Source organism: Erinaceus europaeus, chromosome 2 (genome assembly GCF_950295315.1).
Source record: "Erinaceus europaeus chromosome 2, mEriEur2.1, whole genome shotgun sequence".
In the NCBI taxonomy this organism is placed as follows: domain Eukaryota; kingdom Metazoa; phylum Chordata; class Mammalia; order Eulipotyphla; family Erinaceidae; genus Erinaceus; species Erinaceus europaeus.
This window is the reverse complement of record NC_080163.1, coordinates 93,595,154-93,610,290: the sequence shown is the minus strand read 5'-3', so window position 1 is coordinate 93,610,290 and position 15,137 is coordinate 93,595,154. Positions and strand designations below refer to the sequence as shown.

Below are 15,137 nucleotides of genomic sequence, written 5' to 3'. Positions count from 1 at the left end.
TTCTTCATTGTCCCACATCATAGCCACTAACCACATGTGATAACCGAGTACTTAAAATATGTCTAAGGTGACTAATTTATAGTTATATCTATTAAATATTTTTAATTTATAGGTTTTCTTTTTTCTTTGCTGCCAGAGCTTCACTGGGGCTTGGTGCCTGCACAATTCCGCTGCTTCTGATGGGCTATTATTTGCTTCATCAGATAGAGGGGAAAATGGAGAGGAGGAGAGAGATACAGAGAGAAGGAGGAGATGAACAGAGTTATCACACAAAGCACTGCTTCACCACTCACGAAGCTCAGGTCCCTGTTACATGGTGCTCTCATGTGTTCTCCAGTGGCTTGAAATTGGGTCCTCATACTTGGTAAAGTGTATAATATATGACACTGGGTGAATCATCTCCCATCCTTCCCCCCTCTTTTTTTTTTTTTTGTTAATGAGCCAACAAACATATGACTTTTGAAAACATTCTTGAGATAATTTTTTTGGGAGGTTGATGGTTTACAATATGGTTGTTGCTACATGAGTACAATTCCCTTCCTTCATTTCTTCCTTCCTAGGGTTATTGGTGGTACTCAGTGCTGACACTACGAATCCACCATTCCCAGTGGCCAATTTTTCTTATCATTTTTTTTTTTTTAACTGGGTAGGACAGAGAGAAATTAAAAGGGGTGGGGGAGATAGAGTGGAATAGAAAAAGTTCTTAATCACTTGTGAAGCATCCCTCTTGCAGGTTGGGCGCAGGGCCTCAAATCCAGATCCTTGTGCATGGTAATGTCTGCACTTAATTGGGTGGGTCACTTCCTGGCCCTCTGTGAGAACTCATTGGAGATGCTGTAAAGACTTGAGTAAAGTTGAAATAACTGAGAAGTTAATCTGAGAAAGGCCATAATGAAGTGATTCATTCACTGGCAGTTTTGAAATGAGTGATGTATTCACATCAAATATATAGGTTATTCTAAGTAAGAGACAGTTTTGTTCAATATTTGAGCTACTGAACAGACTAGCACGATATGGGAACTATTTGGTGCATAGAGTTAATTTGAGAAGAAAATTTGAAGAGGTAAATAATAATAATAATACATTGGTAAGATTGGTGGGGCATTAGCTTGAGAGGAACTAATTACTTGTGTTTAAATAGTGCGTTTTATTTGACATTATGATTGAGTGGAAAAGGAAAAGTGTAGTTAATAGTAGGTCTTTTATTTTGGAAATTTTGCATCCTTTCTGACTTTTTTTTTCTTTATTTCATCTAAGCTTATTGCAGAAGAATTTTGTCTAAAATCATTTCCCAAGTTTGGACCACAGCCAGGTAATGAACTTAATATTTTTTCTTTTATCTATTTGAAATAATTTCTCTGTTATAGGTATATATATGTAGTTATAGTTAATCAGGATAATTGTAGGGTAAAAATAAGAAAGTGCAGCTTTAATGTTTTCATTAAATATGGCAATTTATAGCAATATCTGACAAGTTAATACAATTTTCTGTTTGTCTTATTTAAATGAACTCTATCTTAAAATCTGTCTTTATAAGATGTTAGTTGATACTCTGAGAACATTGTTTGAAACTATAAAATGTTAAGTGCAAATCTTCACATAAAATATTTTTTGTTTGAGAAATACTTCATATGCTAAAATTTCTGTATGTAAATAATGTGGTCAGGCATCTTACCATGGATAGTTTTTCTTTCAAATGTGAGTAGCAGCAGTTTAATATGGTAGGATTGTGCATGAATATATACTGTGTTATCTATGTGGAATTAATAATTATTTTATTTTCTACAGATAACAATCTAAGAATGGATTTCTAATATTTTATTTTTCTTATTTATTTATTGCATAGAGATAGAGAGAAGTTGAGAAGGAAAGGCAAGGTAGAGAGGGAGAGAGAGACAGAGAGACACTTGCAGTGTCCGGGGGCTCAAACCGGGGGTTCTTGCACAAGGTGACATGTGCACTCAACAAAATTCACCACCATCTAGCACCTTAAGATTGGATTTCTAAGTCAGTGGAAGCTATTTAATATTTGAAGAGTTTATTATTATTGCTATTGTTGGTTTTTAAGCATAGTGCTTTATATATTCTACTCCAGTTTAAGTAAATTGATTATATATAAGTGAGAAGTGGTATGGCAGTGCTTTCTCTTGAAGACCTGTTATACTAGCTCTTTTTAAAGACCCTTCATCTTCTCAGTGGATTAGAGACTATCATTCTCAAGGAAGTTAGCTACAATAGGCAACATTCACAAGAGACATATGTAGAACAGAGTCAGCTTGTTAGAGACACTCAAACCTCTAGAGAAGTCAAATCTTTATCAAAAGCCTTATTGTCTCAAAGGTCAGAAATTCACCATGTCAGTACATTCTTTCCACATGGTTAGGCCTACGTAGAAATTAAAAAGGTTTTTGTTGTTATTGTTATTATTGTTGTTTATTTGTTTTGTGAGAGAAGTGGGATGAATGAATTAAGTGTTTAATAATGTGGAGCCTTAATATTGTATTGCTGATGAGCCTATAAATTCTTTAACTTCAGTAACCCAGTTAAACTACCTTATTGGTAACTTTGTAACAGCTGGAGAAATGCTCAGAAATTTCCTCTCTGAGAAGTGAATAGTAACTATTTATAACTGTCTTGGATCCCAGAAAAATTTCATGGTGTGGACTGGTAGTGGTTCACACCATTGAGTACACATGTTACTATATCTTAGGACCTGAGTTTAAGCCCTGACACTCACCTGAGGAAGTTTTCCTAAGTGGTAGAGCAGTGCTAGAGATGTCTCTTTCTCTTGCTCATTGTCTCTCATCTATCAAAACAAAATAAAACAAAAGTGTTGCTGGGAACAGTGGAGTCCTGATGGCACTAAAACCTAGCCATAACCTTGATGACAAACCTTAGGACTCATGTTTTTGTGCTTCTTGACCCTTTGCTGGTACATAGTATTTTTAGTTATGTTAATGCATTTGCCTGGTTATAATGCTGTGACTTTGTATACCTATGTTCTAATTTTATCTTACCAAAAAAAAAAAATCAAATGAACTTTCAAAAGGAATTTTCTCCCTTTATGTTCTTTAGTTTCTGTCAAGATACTATGACACTATGTGCTTAGAAAACCTTGCCCTATCACACTATGCCTTAATCTTTAACAAAATTACTTATGATCTCTAAAATTCTAAATAAAATGACTAGTATGTTATTAAACTTTATAGAACATTGCTAAACTATGTGACTAATGTACTCATTATAAAATTTTTTTCAAGGTATTCCTTGTCTGAACACATAGTTTAGACTTTTTCTGCAATAACATGCATGATTGTTAGGTTTGTATATAGTTGTTTGGTTTCTTTTATTTTAAAATATTATATGATTAACATTTGCAAATACAATCAAATATTATTTAAAGAACTGAGCTGAATGGTAGCTTTATTGTGAACTACCGTTATGCATTTTTTTCTCTTTAAAAGAAAGAATAATTGATGGAGAATGATTTAAATTGACATAGCACATGGTAACATGTTGCGATATTAAGCAGCCTTAGAGAGGAAGAAAACATGTAGCTCTTCTAATTGTGAGAGAGTCTGAGCAGAAAGGTACCCTTGCAGATATAGAAGCTAGGAAGATGTGCAGTGGCTTGAGCACAGGACTTGAATGCATGTGATTATGAATTTGATCCCTGGCACTGCATATGCAGGGGTGATACTCTGGTTTGTGTTCCTCCTCCTTCCTCCTTACACACACAAATAAATAACTTAGGCTTTGAAAAGAATTAGGAAAGGGGCTTTTCGTATGGGTTCAGATCTATTATACTCATCAACCTTTAATATCTTTGTGAGATATAAATAGTAGAGTTTAAACTAGTTTAACTGCTTTTCTTGAATTTATCATTGTTCTAAAAATGAACCTTGTCTAGGTTTAAGTAAGGCTTTAATATATCATGTACAGTAGTCATTCTTGTGTCTTTTTGTGTTCATCTGATTTTTTTTCTTCTTTTTTATTTAAGAAAGGATTAATTAACAAAACCATAGGGTAGGAGGGGTAAAATTCCACACAATTCCCACCACCCAATCTCCATATCCCACCCCCTCCCCTGATAGCTTTCCCATTCTCTATCCCTCTGGGAGCATGGACCCAGGGTCATTGTGGGTTGCAGAAGGTAGAAGGTCTGGCTTCTGTAATTGCTTCCCCGCTGAACATGGGCATTGACTGGTCGGTCCATACTCCCAGTCTGCTTCTCTCTTTCCCTAGTAGGGTGGGTCTCTGGGGAAGCGGAGCTCCAGGACACATTGGTGGGGTCTTCAGTCCAGGGAAGCCTGGCTGGCATCCTGTTGACATCTGGAACCTGGTGACTGAAAAGAGAGTTAACATACGAAGCCAAACAAATTGTTGAGCAATCATGGACCCAAAGCTTGGAATAGTGGAGAGGAAATGTTAGGGGGGTACTCACTGCAAACTCTAGTGTACGTCTGCTTTCAGGTATATATTTTGCATTAGTTTACAGATACGTGTGAACATATGCTCTCTCTCACAGAAACTGGTGTATATCTAGGTTTTGGGACTTTGTTAGAAAGTGAACCACCTGAGATGGAATTAGAGTATACTATGAAAGGAAAGGTCTCACCCGAGTAATGAAGCTGAAGGGTTGTCATTCCACACGTGAAGTCTCTGGACACAGTCTGAAGTGAAGCATGTTGAGGTGGCAATTGTTGTGTTGGCTAGGTATGATCGGCAGATGCAATATTATTTGATTTGGATTGGGAGAGGCATACGGGAAAGTGGGCCCTATCCAAGGGTTCCAGGACTGGGGGAAGTAGAGGCTCTATAGTGGTCAGATGTGAGGTTCCTGCTGTCTTAGGGTTCAAAAAGACAATCGATAGTTAATGTTATCATCACATTAATTGGTAATTGGGTTAACTTTGAAAAGTCCTTTTGTTATGGTTTGCTGTACAGTACCCAGTATCTTGTATATAGCTTTGCTATTGGTTGCTTCTGATCTACTTGGTCTAGGCTTTTGAGAGAGTCTGCATATCAGTTACACAGCCTATATATTAAAAAGATTCAGTTTGTGTTTTGAAAAACTTCGAGACATCCAATTAATTTTCCCCCTCTCGTATTAATTAACTAGTGATTTATATGACTACATTTTACTAGGAGTGTACATAAACACCATTCCCACCACCAAAAGACTGTGTGACCCATCTGTCCCTCCCACTCCTACCCCCCACTGGCCCAGGAAGCTGCAGGTCTACCCCTTACCACAGGGTTTTTACTTTGGTGCCCTACTTACAATTTGGTCAGGTCCTGCTTTTAGTTTCCCTTTCAGATCTTCTTACTCAACTTCTGTTGATGAGTGGGATCATTTAAAAAAATTTTTTAAAAAATTAAAAAAAAATTTTTTTAAAATATTTATTCCCTTTTGTTACCCTTGTTGTTTTGTTGTTGTTATTGATGTCATTGTTGTTGGATAGGACAGAGAGAAATGGAGAGAGGAGAGGAAGATGGGGGGGGAGAAAGATAGACACCTGCAAACCTACTTCACCACTTGTGAAACGACCTCGAACTGGGGTCCTTATGCCAGTCCTTGCGCTTTGTACCATGTGCGCTTAACCCGCTGCACTACTGCCCTACTCCTGTTCATCTGATTTTTTAAAATCAACTCATACACATTATTTAATATAGACTGCTTCTTAGAAAGGTTGACTGTGGGGCCAGCCACTCAGGGTCCCACCTGCCTCTCCCAGCTGTCTGACGAAGGTCCTGGGTTAGTGCTGTGTGCCGAGGGCAAAGAGCACAGAGAGACAGGTCAGTCAGCTCTGGGAAAGCCACAGTGGGACAATTCATTTATTGAATGAAAAAACAGGTAAATATATCCATAACTAAGGGAGAAGGTTGAGGTAACCATTAATCCAAACATAGAGCAGCACAATGCATAGTCACATTTTGACCAACATACTGTTTGATCATAAGTAAAAGGTTACCATACAAGGTTTGGTCACAAGCTTTACAATGAACATTTTTCTGGAAGTAAATTGCAGGCACTTTAGGTTAGCAGAGGGGAGAAAGGGAGGCAGCTAAATCATCAGGATGCTTACTGGCAGTTTTAAGGTTAACCACACACAGTAATACATGGCTTTTAATTAAAGAAGGAAGGGGGGGTGGCATGTGTAGAAAGATGCCCATGTCCTGGGGTCCAGCCATCATAAATTTCAGAGACGGGGGGAGGGGAACCTGCTTTTGTCTCCACCCGAAGGGAGAGTTGGGGGTCAACCCACTTGGACCTCATGGAAACAATGGCCTGGACTTTCTGGGACTGTGGGCCCCACTCTCCAACAGTTGTCCAATTTTGATTTGTCATAGTGTATATAAAGGGACCCATTTCATGAGAACCTCAGCTGTGATTATTTTAAAGTTTGTGTTCTTTAACCCATCCCTTCATTCCGGCTATTTATTAAGAAAATATTCAAGTGCTCATAGTGGCAAACTTAATGTTTAACATTTACTCTTAGGACTGGCAAGATAGCTCACTTGGATAGTACTTGCTTTGTGATGTACACAACCTAGGTTTGCACCCTGTCCCCACTGTAATGAGGGAAACTTTAGTACTGTGACATATTTTTCTCTCTCTAGCACTGCCTCTATCTGAAAATGCCTTCCTGGAGTGGTGAAGACCCAGTGTTGACAAAAGACAAACAAATAAAAAAAGCAATGAAGTTTTAGTTTTAATTTAGAAATAATTCCTGAAACACTGAATATTATGTTTAAAATTTTAATAACTTTATTCAGATATAATTCACATAATATTGAAAGCACTCATAAAGCTTGTAAGTCATTTCTTAACATATATGCAGATATTTTGAGTACATGTGATGCAATGTCACCTGCAGCCAGTTTAAGGAATGTCTTCTTTTAAAAAGTGACTAAACTATCAAGGTAGTTACAATGAAATTATTGGATAAGAAGTGTGTAAAATGTTTGACACGTTTTTTATTTTTTTTTAAATAAGTCCAATGACTGTGGAAATGAAAATGTATTATCTTGAAGAATTTTGAAAAGTTTAATATGAATATTCTGGAAACAATTATTCTATCTTTTCATATAGCTAAAAGACCAACTTCAGGACAGAGTTTGGCTTCTGTTGTGTCTGCTCAAAAAATCACAAAGCCTTCTGCAAAATATGGAGTATCTTTAGGATATAAGAAGTATGTAGATAAAAAATTACTTGAGAAGAAACCACTCCAAAAACATAAACAGGTATGATCATGTTTTAAGCTATATGCCAGTAACAAATTTAATTTGTCACTATTTAATGTCAGTTCAGTTGCCTTGACAGTCATAAACCACCTTTTTTTTTTTTTCCCACTTGAATTCCACTACTCTGGGCCAACTTTTTTAGCTAAAAAGAGAGAGAGCCAGAGAGTGAGAGAGGAAACTATACCATGGCATAGAAGCTTTCTGCAGTGCAGTGGGGGCCAGGTTTCAATCCTGGTCATGTGCTTGGCACAGCAAGCACAATATCCAGGTGAACTATCTTTCCAGTTCATAGGATTGCCTTGGTTAAGTTACTAAGTAACATTGTTTTTCTCTCTGTACCACCCCCCTTCTAAAGCTAAGAAGTCATAAAGAAACATTAAGTAGTTACATTGGGTACAGCAACAAGAAAATGATATCATTTTGAGCACTCTAAACAGAACAATTTGCTTTTGTGTGAAAAACAACCAAAATTCTATGGTATATTTGTTAAGTATCAGAAAGTTTTTGTTTTTGAGAGATCACAATCAGGTATATAAATAAAATTCATAACACTAGAAGGAATATGATTATATAATCTCCTGTCATATTTTGGGTGGAAAAAAAGAGTCAGAGCTGGATAGATAGCATAATGATTATCCAAAATATTTTCATGCCTAAGACTCTAGGGTTCCAGAAAAAAACAAATGGATTACTAAATTTATGAATGAAGTAATGAATAGCAACCACAGTTTTTAGTAAAACTCTCAGCAAGAGCCATTTTACTGCTTTTCTATTTTTAGCAAGTTGATTAAATGATCAGAGAGAAAAATAATAATTTTGGGACAGATAGCATAGTGATCAATAACAAAGACTTTATTTATTTTCCATTTTTGTTGCCCTTATTGTTTAACATTGTTGTGGTTATTGATGTCATCATTGTTGTTGGCTAGGACAGAGAGAAATGGAGAGAGGAGGGGAAGACAGAGAGGGGGAGAGAAAGATAGACACCTGCAGACCTGCTTCACCGCCTGTGAAGCGACTCCCTTGCAGGCGGGGAGCCGGGGGCTCGAACCGGGATCCTTACGCCGGTCCTTGCGTTTTGCGCCATGTGCGCTTAGCCCGCTGCTCTACTGCCCGACTCCCAATAACAAAGACTTTCATATCTGAGGCAGCAGTGGTTCAGAGTTCAAACCCTAGTACCACCAAAAACCAGAGTTTAGCAGTGCTCTAGTAAAATGAATGAATGAATAAATAAATAACACATAAAGCCAAATCTCTTGTGCAAACTGGAATGTCACTATTCTGTATAGTCAACAGTATGAAAAAAGCTTACTATTTTTTTCTTAGAAGGACAAGAAATCTGCTGGGGTTATTAGGAAAAGTCATACTAAATACACAAGAATTAATATGTTAAGTATTTTAACTCCTGTTGTAACTTTAGATTTTAAATCATAGGATGCTTAGAGCCAGGCTGATGACACAAAAAGCACATAAAAGATTTATGCAGCAAACAGTACATGGAAAAGTTCTATTCGATGAATTCATACTCATAGTTACCTTTTCAAGACCTTGCAGAATTCCAGCTAGATTCACTATAGCTATCTCCTAAAAATACTCTTCAATTCTGAGTACAAACAAACTGGACACATCTCCAGTTACTGACTATGTAGCTTTTTGTACTTTTTACTTTCTTGACTTTGCTCATTGTATTCACCTCTCCCTCCCTTCTCCTTTTTAAATGCTCTTTTTTCTTTTCTGTGTAGGTACATGTTACATTGATATTGTGCTAGTTCATGAGCCCTTGGAGACTACAAATTAAAGATTATATTTATTCTGACCTTAGATTTCATAGTCCAGCTAAACAAAGGTTTAGAAAGAGAAAAACAATATGAGAACCATAGTATCATTCTGGTATATGCAATGCCAGGGATCAAACTTGGGACCTCATGTTTCAGAGTACATTGTTTTAATCCTCTGCCCCACTTCCTGGGCTACTTGCAGGCTTCTTTTTTCCTCAGAAAAACTAAATCATTTTTTTTTAGATTAAAATCCATGTTTTTGAAAATTTTAACTTTCTTGAAAATTCAAAATGAGAAATTTGTAAGAAACCATACATATTTAATGATGTACCATGTTAATTGCAAATGTATTACTTGGCCTGTTATAAAGATACTATTAGCATGCTGTTAAACTTTTCTTTTCTCCAGTTCTGTAATCAGTTTTTTTTAGACTTCTGTCAAAACAAACGAGTGGTTGGCAAACTCTAGAAGAAGAAACGAGTGGTTAATATGCCACTAGAGGGAGCTCCAAGACTATTTTTTAGAATTTTGCCTTTTAAAAAAAGGGACACAAAGCATTTTGTGGTATAGATATTTCATATTACTATTGTTTTTTCTCTTCTTAGTAGTAGAGTGGTTCTGAAAATACAAATGTGATCTCAGACTTACAGCCTGCTATTTAAAGTATTTTATGTGTAAGGCAGTATGGAACATCAAAAGATGAATATAATTTTTATTTTATGTAATTTGCCTAAAATATGTAAGTAGATGGCTTAAACATATTATTTTTGTCTGCATTATTGTATAATCCCTTTAAAAATTTGGTCACATGTGGTTTTGTGAAGTACTACTCACATACTTTTAATTGTTTGGCATTGCAATTCATAAATTATAAGATTAGTGCTAATATTTAAGAACTTGCCAAGATATAGAATGTGAAAGGAGCTATTTCGAGAAATTATGACACAGCAGTTCTTGAGGAGTATGTACTTTCTTCTCTTTCTTATTGTATTTTAACATTATAGAGGTTCCAGGTGTGCATAATTGGAAAAATCAACATATGTCTCTTTGCTCTGATTTTTTTTTTAAATAATTTATTTCTTTATTGGGGAATTAATGCTTTACATTCAACAGTAAATACAATAGTTTGTACATGCATAACATTCCCCAGATTCCCATTTAACAATACAACCCCCACTATTTCATTCATCATTTTTCATGGACCTGTATTCTCCCCACCCACCCACCCACCCCAGAGTCTTTTACTTTGGTGTAATACTCCAATTCTATTTCAGGTTCGACTTGTGTTTTCTTTTCTAATCTTGTTTTTCAACTTCGGCCTGAGAGTGAGATCATCCCATATTCATCCTTCTGTTTCTGACTTATTTCACTCAACATGATTTTTTCAAGGTCCATCCAAGATCGGCTGAAAACGGTGAAGTCACCATTTTTTACAGCTGAGTAGTATTCCATTGTGTATATATACCACAACTTGCTCAGCCACTCATCTGTTGTTGGACACCTGGGTTGCTTCCAGGTTTTGGCTATTACAAATTGTGCTGCCAAGAACATATGTGTACACAGATCTTTTTGGATGGATGTGTTGGGTTCCTTAGGATATATCCCCAGGAGGGGAATTGCAGGGTCATAGGGTAGGTCCATTTCTAGCCTTCTGAGAGTTCTCCAGACTGTTCTCCACAGAGGTTGGACCAATTGACATTCCCACCAGCAGTGCAGGAGGGTTCCTTTGACCCCACACCCTCTCCAGCATTTGCTGCTGTTACCTTTTCTGATGTATGACATTCTCACAGGAGTGAAGTGATATCTCATTGTTGTCTTGATTTGCATTTCTCTGACAATCAGAGACTTGGTCTTTGCTCTGATTTATATTGGCCCCCAATCTCTATCTTCTTCCTTCCCTTGTAATAACCACTAATTTATCTTATAGTCTAAACGTTTATTTAGTTCATTTGCTTTCTTTCTCTGTATACCACATGTGAGTAAAATGATTCCGTGTGTGTTTTTATTTGGCTTGTTTCACTTAATCTTTCTAGTTCATTCATGTTGTTGAAAATGGTAGTATTTCATCTTTCTTTATAGTTGAACAATACATGAGTGTGTTTGTGTGTGTGTTAACCCGGGGTCAATTTTTATATGGTTCTATTGATATATATATATATATATTTCTCACAGTATAATACATCTATTTCAAGATTTGACTGAAGTGGTATCCAGTTTATTTAGATTTATACAGTCATCACCACAATTAACTTTAGATCGTTTTCTTTTTTGTTTCTGTTGTCACCAAAGCTTTGCTTCTCTGAGTCAATTTTTTCAGATAAGAGAGAGAGGAAGAGAAGACCACAGTACTTGAAGCTTCCTCCATTTCAGGTTGGGTTGAGTTCGAATCTAGATCATGTGAATGATGAAACAGGCAAGATACCCACTTTGAACTGTCTTGTCAACTATATAACATTTTCATTACATTAAACAAAATCTTATTCTCTTTGGCAATCACTTCCAATTCTTCTTTCATCCCATAGCACTACAATCACTAATCTACTTCTGTCTTTAAATAGATTTATCTTGGACTTTTTTTTTTTTGCCTCCAGGGTTATTGCTGGGGCTCTGTGCCTGCACTACGAATCTACTGCTCCTGAAGGCCATTTTTTCCCTTTTTTTTTCTTTTGCCTTTTTTTTTTTAATTGGGGAGTTAATGTTTTACATTCAACAGTAAATACAATAGTTTGTACATACATAACATTCCCCAGTTTCCCATATAACAATACAACCCCCACTAGGTCCTCTGAATCCTTCTTGGACCTGTATTCTCCCCACCCACCCACTCCAGAGTCTTTTACTTTGGTGCGATACACCAATTCTATTTCAGGTTCGACTTCAGTTTTCTATTCTGATCTTGTTTTTCAACTTCTGCCTGAGAGTGAGATCATCCCATATTCATCCTTCTGTTCCTGACTTATTTCACTTAACATGAATTTTTCAAGGTCCATCCAAGATCGGCTGAAAACGGTGAAGTCACCATTTTTTACAGCTGAGTAGTATTTATTGTGTATATATACCACAACTTGCTTAGCCATTCATCTGTTGTTTTTCCCTTTTGTTGCCCTTCCTTGTTTATCGGTGTAGTAATTACTATTATTGTTGTCGTTGTTGTTGGAGAGAAATTGAGAGAGCAGGGGAAGACAGAGGGGGAGAGAAAGATAGACACCTGCAGACCTGCTTCACTGCCTGTGAAGTGACTCCCCTGCAGATGGGGAGCCGGGGGCTCGAACCAGGATCCTTACGCTGGTCCTTGCACTTTGTGCCACCTGCGCTTAATCCGCTGCGCTACTGCCTGGCCCCCTATCTTGGACTTTTTAAAAAAAATGTTTTATTTATTAATTTAAGAAGAGAGAGAGAAAGAGAAGGAGCCAGACATCACTCTGGTACATGCACATGTGCTGCCAGGGATTAAACTCAGGACCTCATCCTGAGAGTCCAACACTTTATCCACTGCACCACCTCCTGGACCTCTATCTTGGACTTTTAATGTAAGTAGAATCATACAATATGTGGTATTTTGTGCCTGGCTTCTTAGCATATTGTTTTCAAGGATATAATATGTATCAATATTTCATTGCTTTTTAGTGTTGAAAAATATTTTTGTATGGAATGAAATTGTAATTTTACAAAGCTCCTGAGAACATGTCTCCCTCCGCTAGTTTAAATTCTGTGTACATAGAACATAATTTGAAATGTTAATTGTGTGTTTATAATACTATGAAATGCATTCTCTGGAATTGTATTTTTTCTTCTTAAGGAAAGATTTGTTTTATGTACTCCATATGAGATAACAGTTTCACATAAGAGCATCACTGGGTACCCACCCTGAGGAATGTAAGACCTGTGTTCTACCAGCTTGGGCCATTTCCCTACTCTTGTGACTTTTCTTGTGCTTAGTTAATAGTGTCCTTCCCTCTTGACTGTTTTAACCTAGGAAACACCACTACTAGTGGTGACCAAATTATTTCATTCAGTAAAGAGCAGAAACCTATTTTTTTTTAGCTAATAGAAAAGAAAGTAACAGTCTATTACATAAAGGCATTTTGTATAATTTAGGATGTCTATTTCTTTATTGGTTTGACATAAGAAATAAATTTCTAGTGGGTTATTTTTTAGAGAGAGAGAGAGGAAAAAAAGCAAGCTACTGTCTTTTAAATACTTTGGAACTGGAGAGGTCACTCAGTCTTAGAACAGCACATGACTTGTATGCCAGAGGCCCCAGGTTTAATCCCCAGCACTCCATATGCCATAGATGAACAGTGCTCTGGTGTGTGTGTGTAAATAAATAAATATTTCATTCTTAGCATCATCTTATTAACCTTAGTGTCTTTTCTCAAGTAAATTAGTAACATATATGGTGAACTTAAGTGAAAGGTGAATGAAAATACTAGTCAAAATTAAAGATTTGGAGTTAGGAAGTTATAGTACAGTGAGGGAGTGGGATGGCTCTGGGAACCTACAGCTTTTGTCATTTTGTCAGGGAGTAAACTCAGTACTCAGTTAATTATGAAAGAGAATTCAAGTGTGAGATCTAGTACGACATCTCACAAGTGTGAGATTTTACATCACATTGTTGGTGTAGCTTTGAGTTAATATATATTGTGCCATTAAAATGGATTTGACTTATGATCATTGTCTAATTAAAATGTTAAGGTAGTGAGAGAATTATTCTCATTTTAACAGCTTATCAATTCATTGAGTAGTGTTATATATCTTGTTATGATCAGATATTATTAAAATAAACAAATTGCACTTTATAAGAAACTGTCATTTGTTTCTAAAGTAATTGAAAATTTGAAATATCTTGATTCTTTTCAGGAAAACCAAGCTTTTATGTGCCTTTCTAGTTATTTTTTATATATATAGTATGAGAAATATAGTTGTATGTTTATCAATTTTTATTGATTAAAATCATGTTTATTTTAAATACATATTTTAGATATTATTTATATTTTATTTATTTTATTGAGTGATATAAAAGGAGGGAAGGAAGGAGGCATAACATACACTGGAACATTGTTCAGCTCTAGCTTATGGTAGTGCTAGAGTTTGAACCTAGAACCTTAGAGCCTCAGTCATGAAAGTCTTTTTGCATAACCATTATGCTGACTCCCATACCATAACATTATGAATTTTATTACTTTTTAAAAAATATTTTTATTTATTTATTATTGGATAGAGACAGAAAAATTGAGAAGGGATGGGGAGATACAGAGGGAGAAAGACAGAGAGACACCTGCAGCCCTGCTTCACCACTTGTGAAGCTTTCCCCCTGCAGATGGGGACCAGGGGCTTGAACCTGGGTCCTTGCTCACTGTAATGTAAGCACTTAACCAGGTGTGCTACCACCTGGCCCCAACATTATGAATTTTATTGCTTAATTGTTATGGTTATTTTATAAAATTGAGACAATTGAAGCAATGAACTGTGTAAAAGTAATTTTATAACATATTCGTTAAAGTGTAACAGCTGTTTAAATGAAATTGTTAGTGTATATACTTTTTAAAAAATAAATTTTATCAGTGATTTAATAGTGATTTAAAATGTTATAAGATAATGGGTATAGTTCTTTACCACTCCTATCATTCGCCCTGGTTTATGGATAAGTGTGAATATATGCTCTATCTCCTGGAGCCAGGTCTATATCTAGGTTTTGGGACTTAGTTAGAAAGTGAACCACCTGGAACAGAATTAGAGAATCCTATGAAAGGAAAGGTCTCACTTGAGTAAAGAAGCTGAAGGGTTGTCATTCCACACCTGAAGTTTCTGGACACACTCTGAAATGAAGCATGCTGAGGTGGTACTCATTGAGTTGATTAGGTTGGGATCAGCAGATGCAAAATTATTTGGTATGAATTGAGAGAAGCATGCAGGAAAGTGCACCCCACCCTAAGTTTCCAGGACTGGGGGAAATATAGGCTCTATAGTGGAAATGTGAGGTTCCTACTGTCTTAGGGTTCAAGAAGACAATAGATAGTTATTGTTATAATCATATTGTTTGGTAATTGGGTTAACTTTGAAAAATCCCTTTGTTAGGATATGCTGTAGAATACCCAACATCACCATAAT

At 36.3% G+C, this 15,137-nt stretch overlaps 1 protein-coding gene across 3 annotated transcripts in view; it reads left to right on the top strand.

Moving 5' to 3' along the window:
• Nucleotides 1-15,137, top strand: part of NEK1 (NIMA related kinase 1) — a 127,232-nt gene that overhangs the window by 28,122 nt on the left and 83,973 nt on the right. For all 3 annotated transcript variants that reach the window (XM_060184303.1, XM_060184295.1, XM_060184308.1), the window contains exons 10-11: nt 1,258-1,312; nt 7,097-7,248. In XM_060184303.1, coding sequence (XP_060040286.1) covers nt 1,258-1,312; nt 7,097-7,248 — 207 coding nt within the window. The remainder of the gene's footprint in view (nt 1-1,257; nt 1,313-7,096; nt 7,249-15,137) is intronic.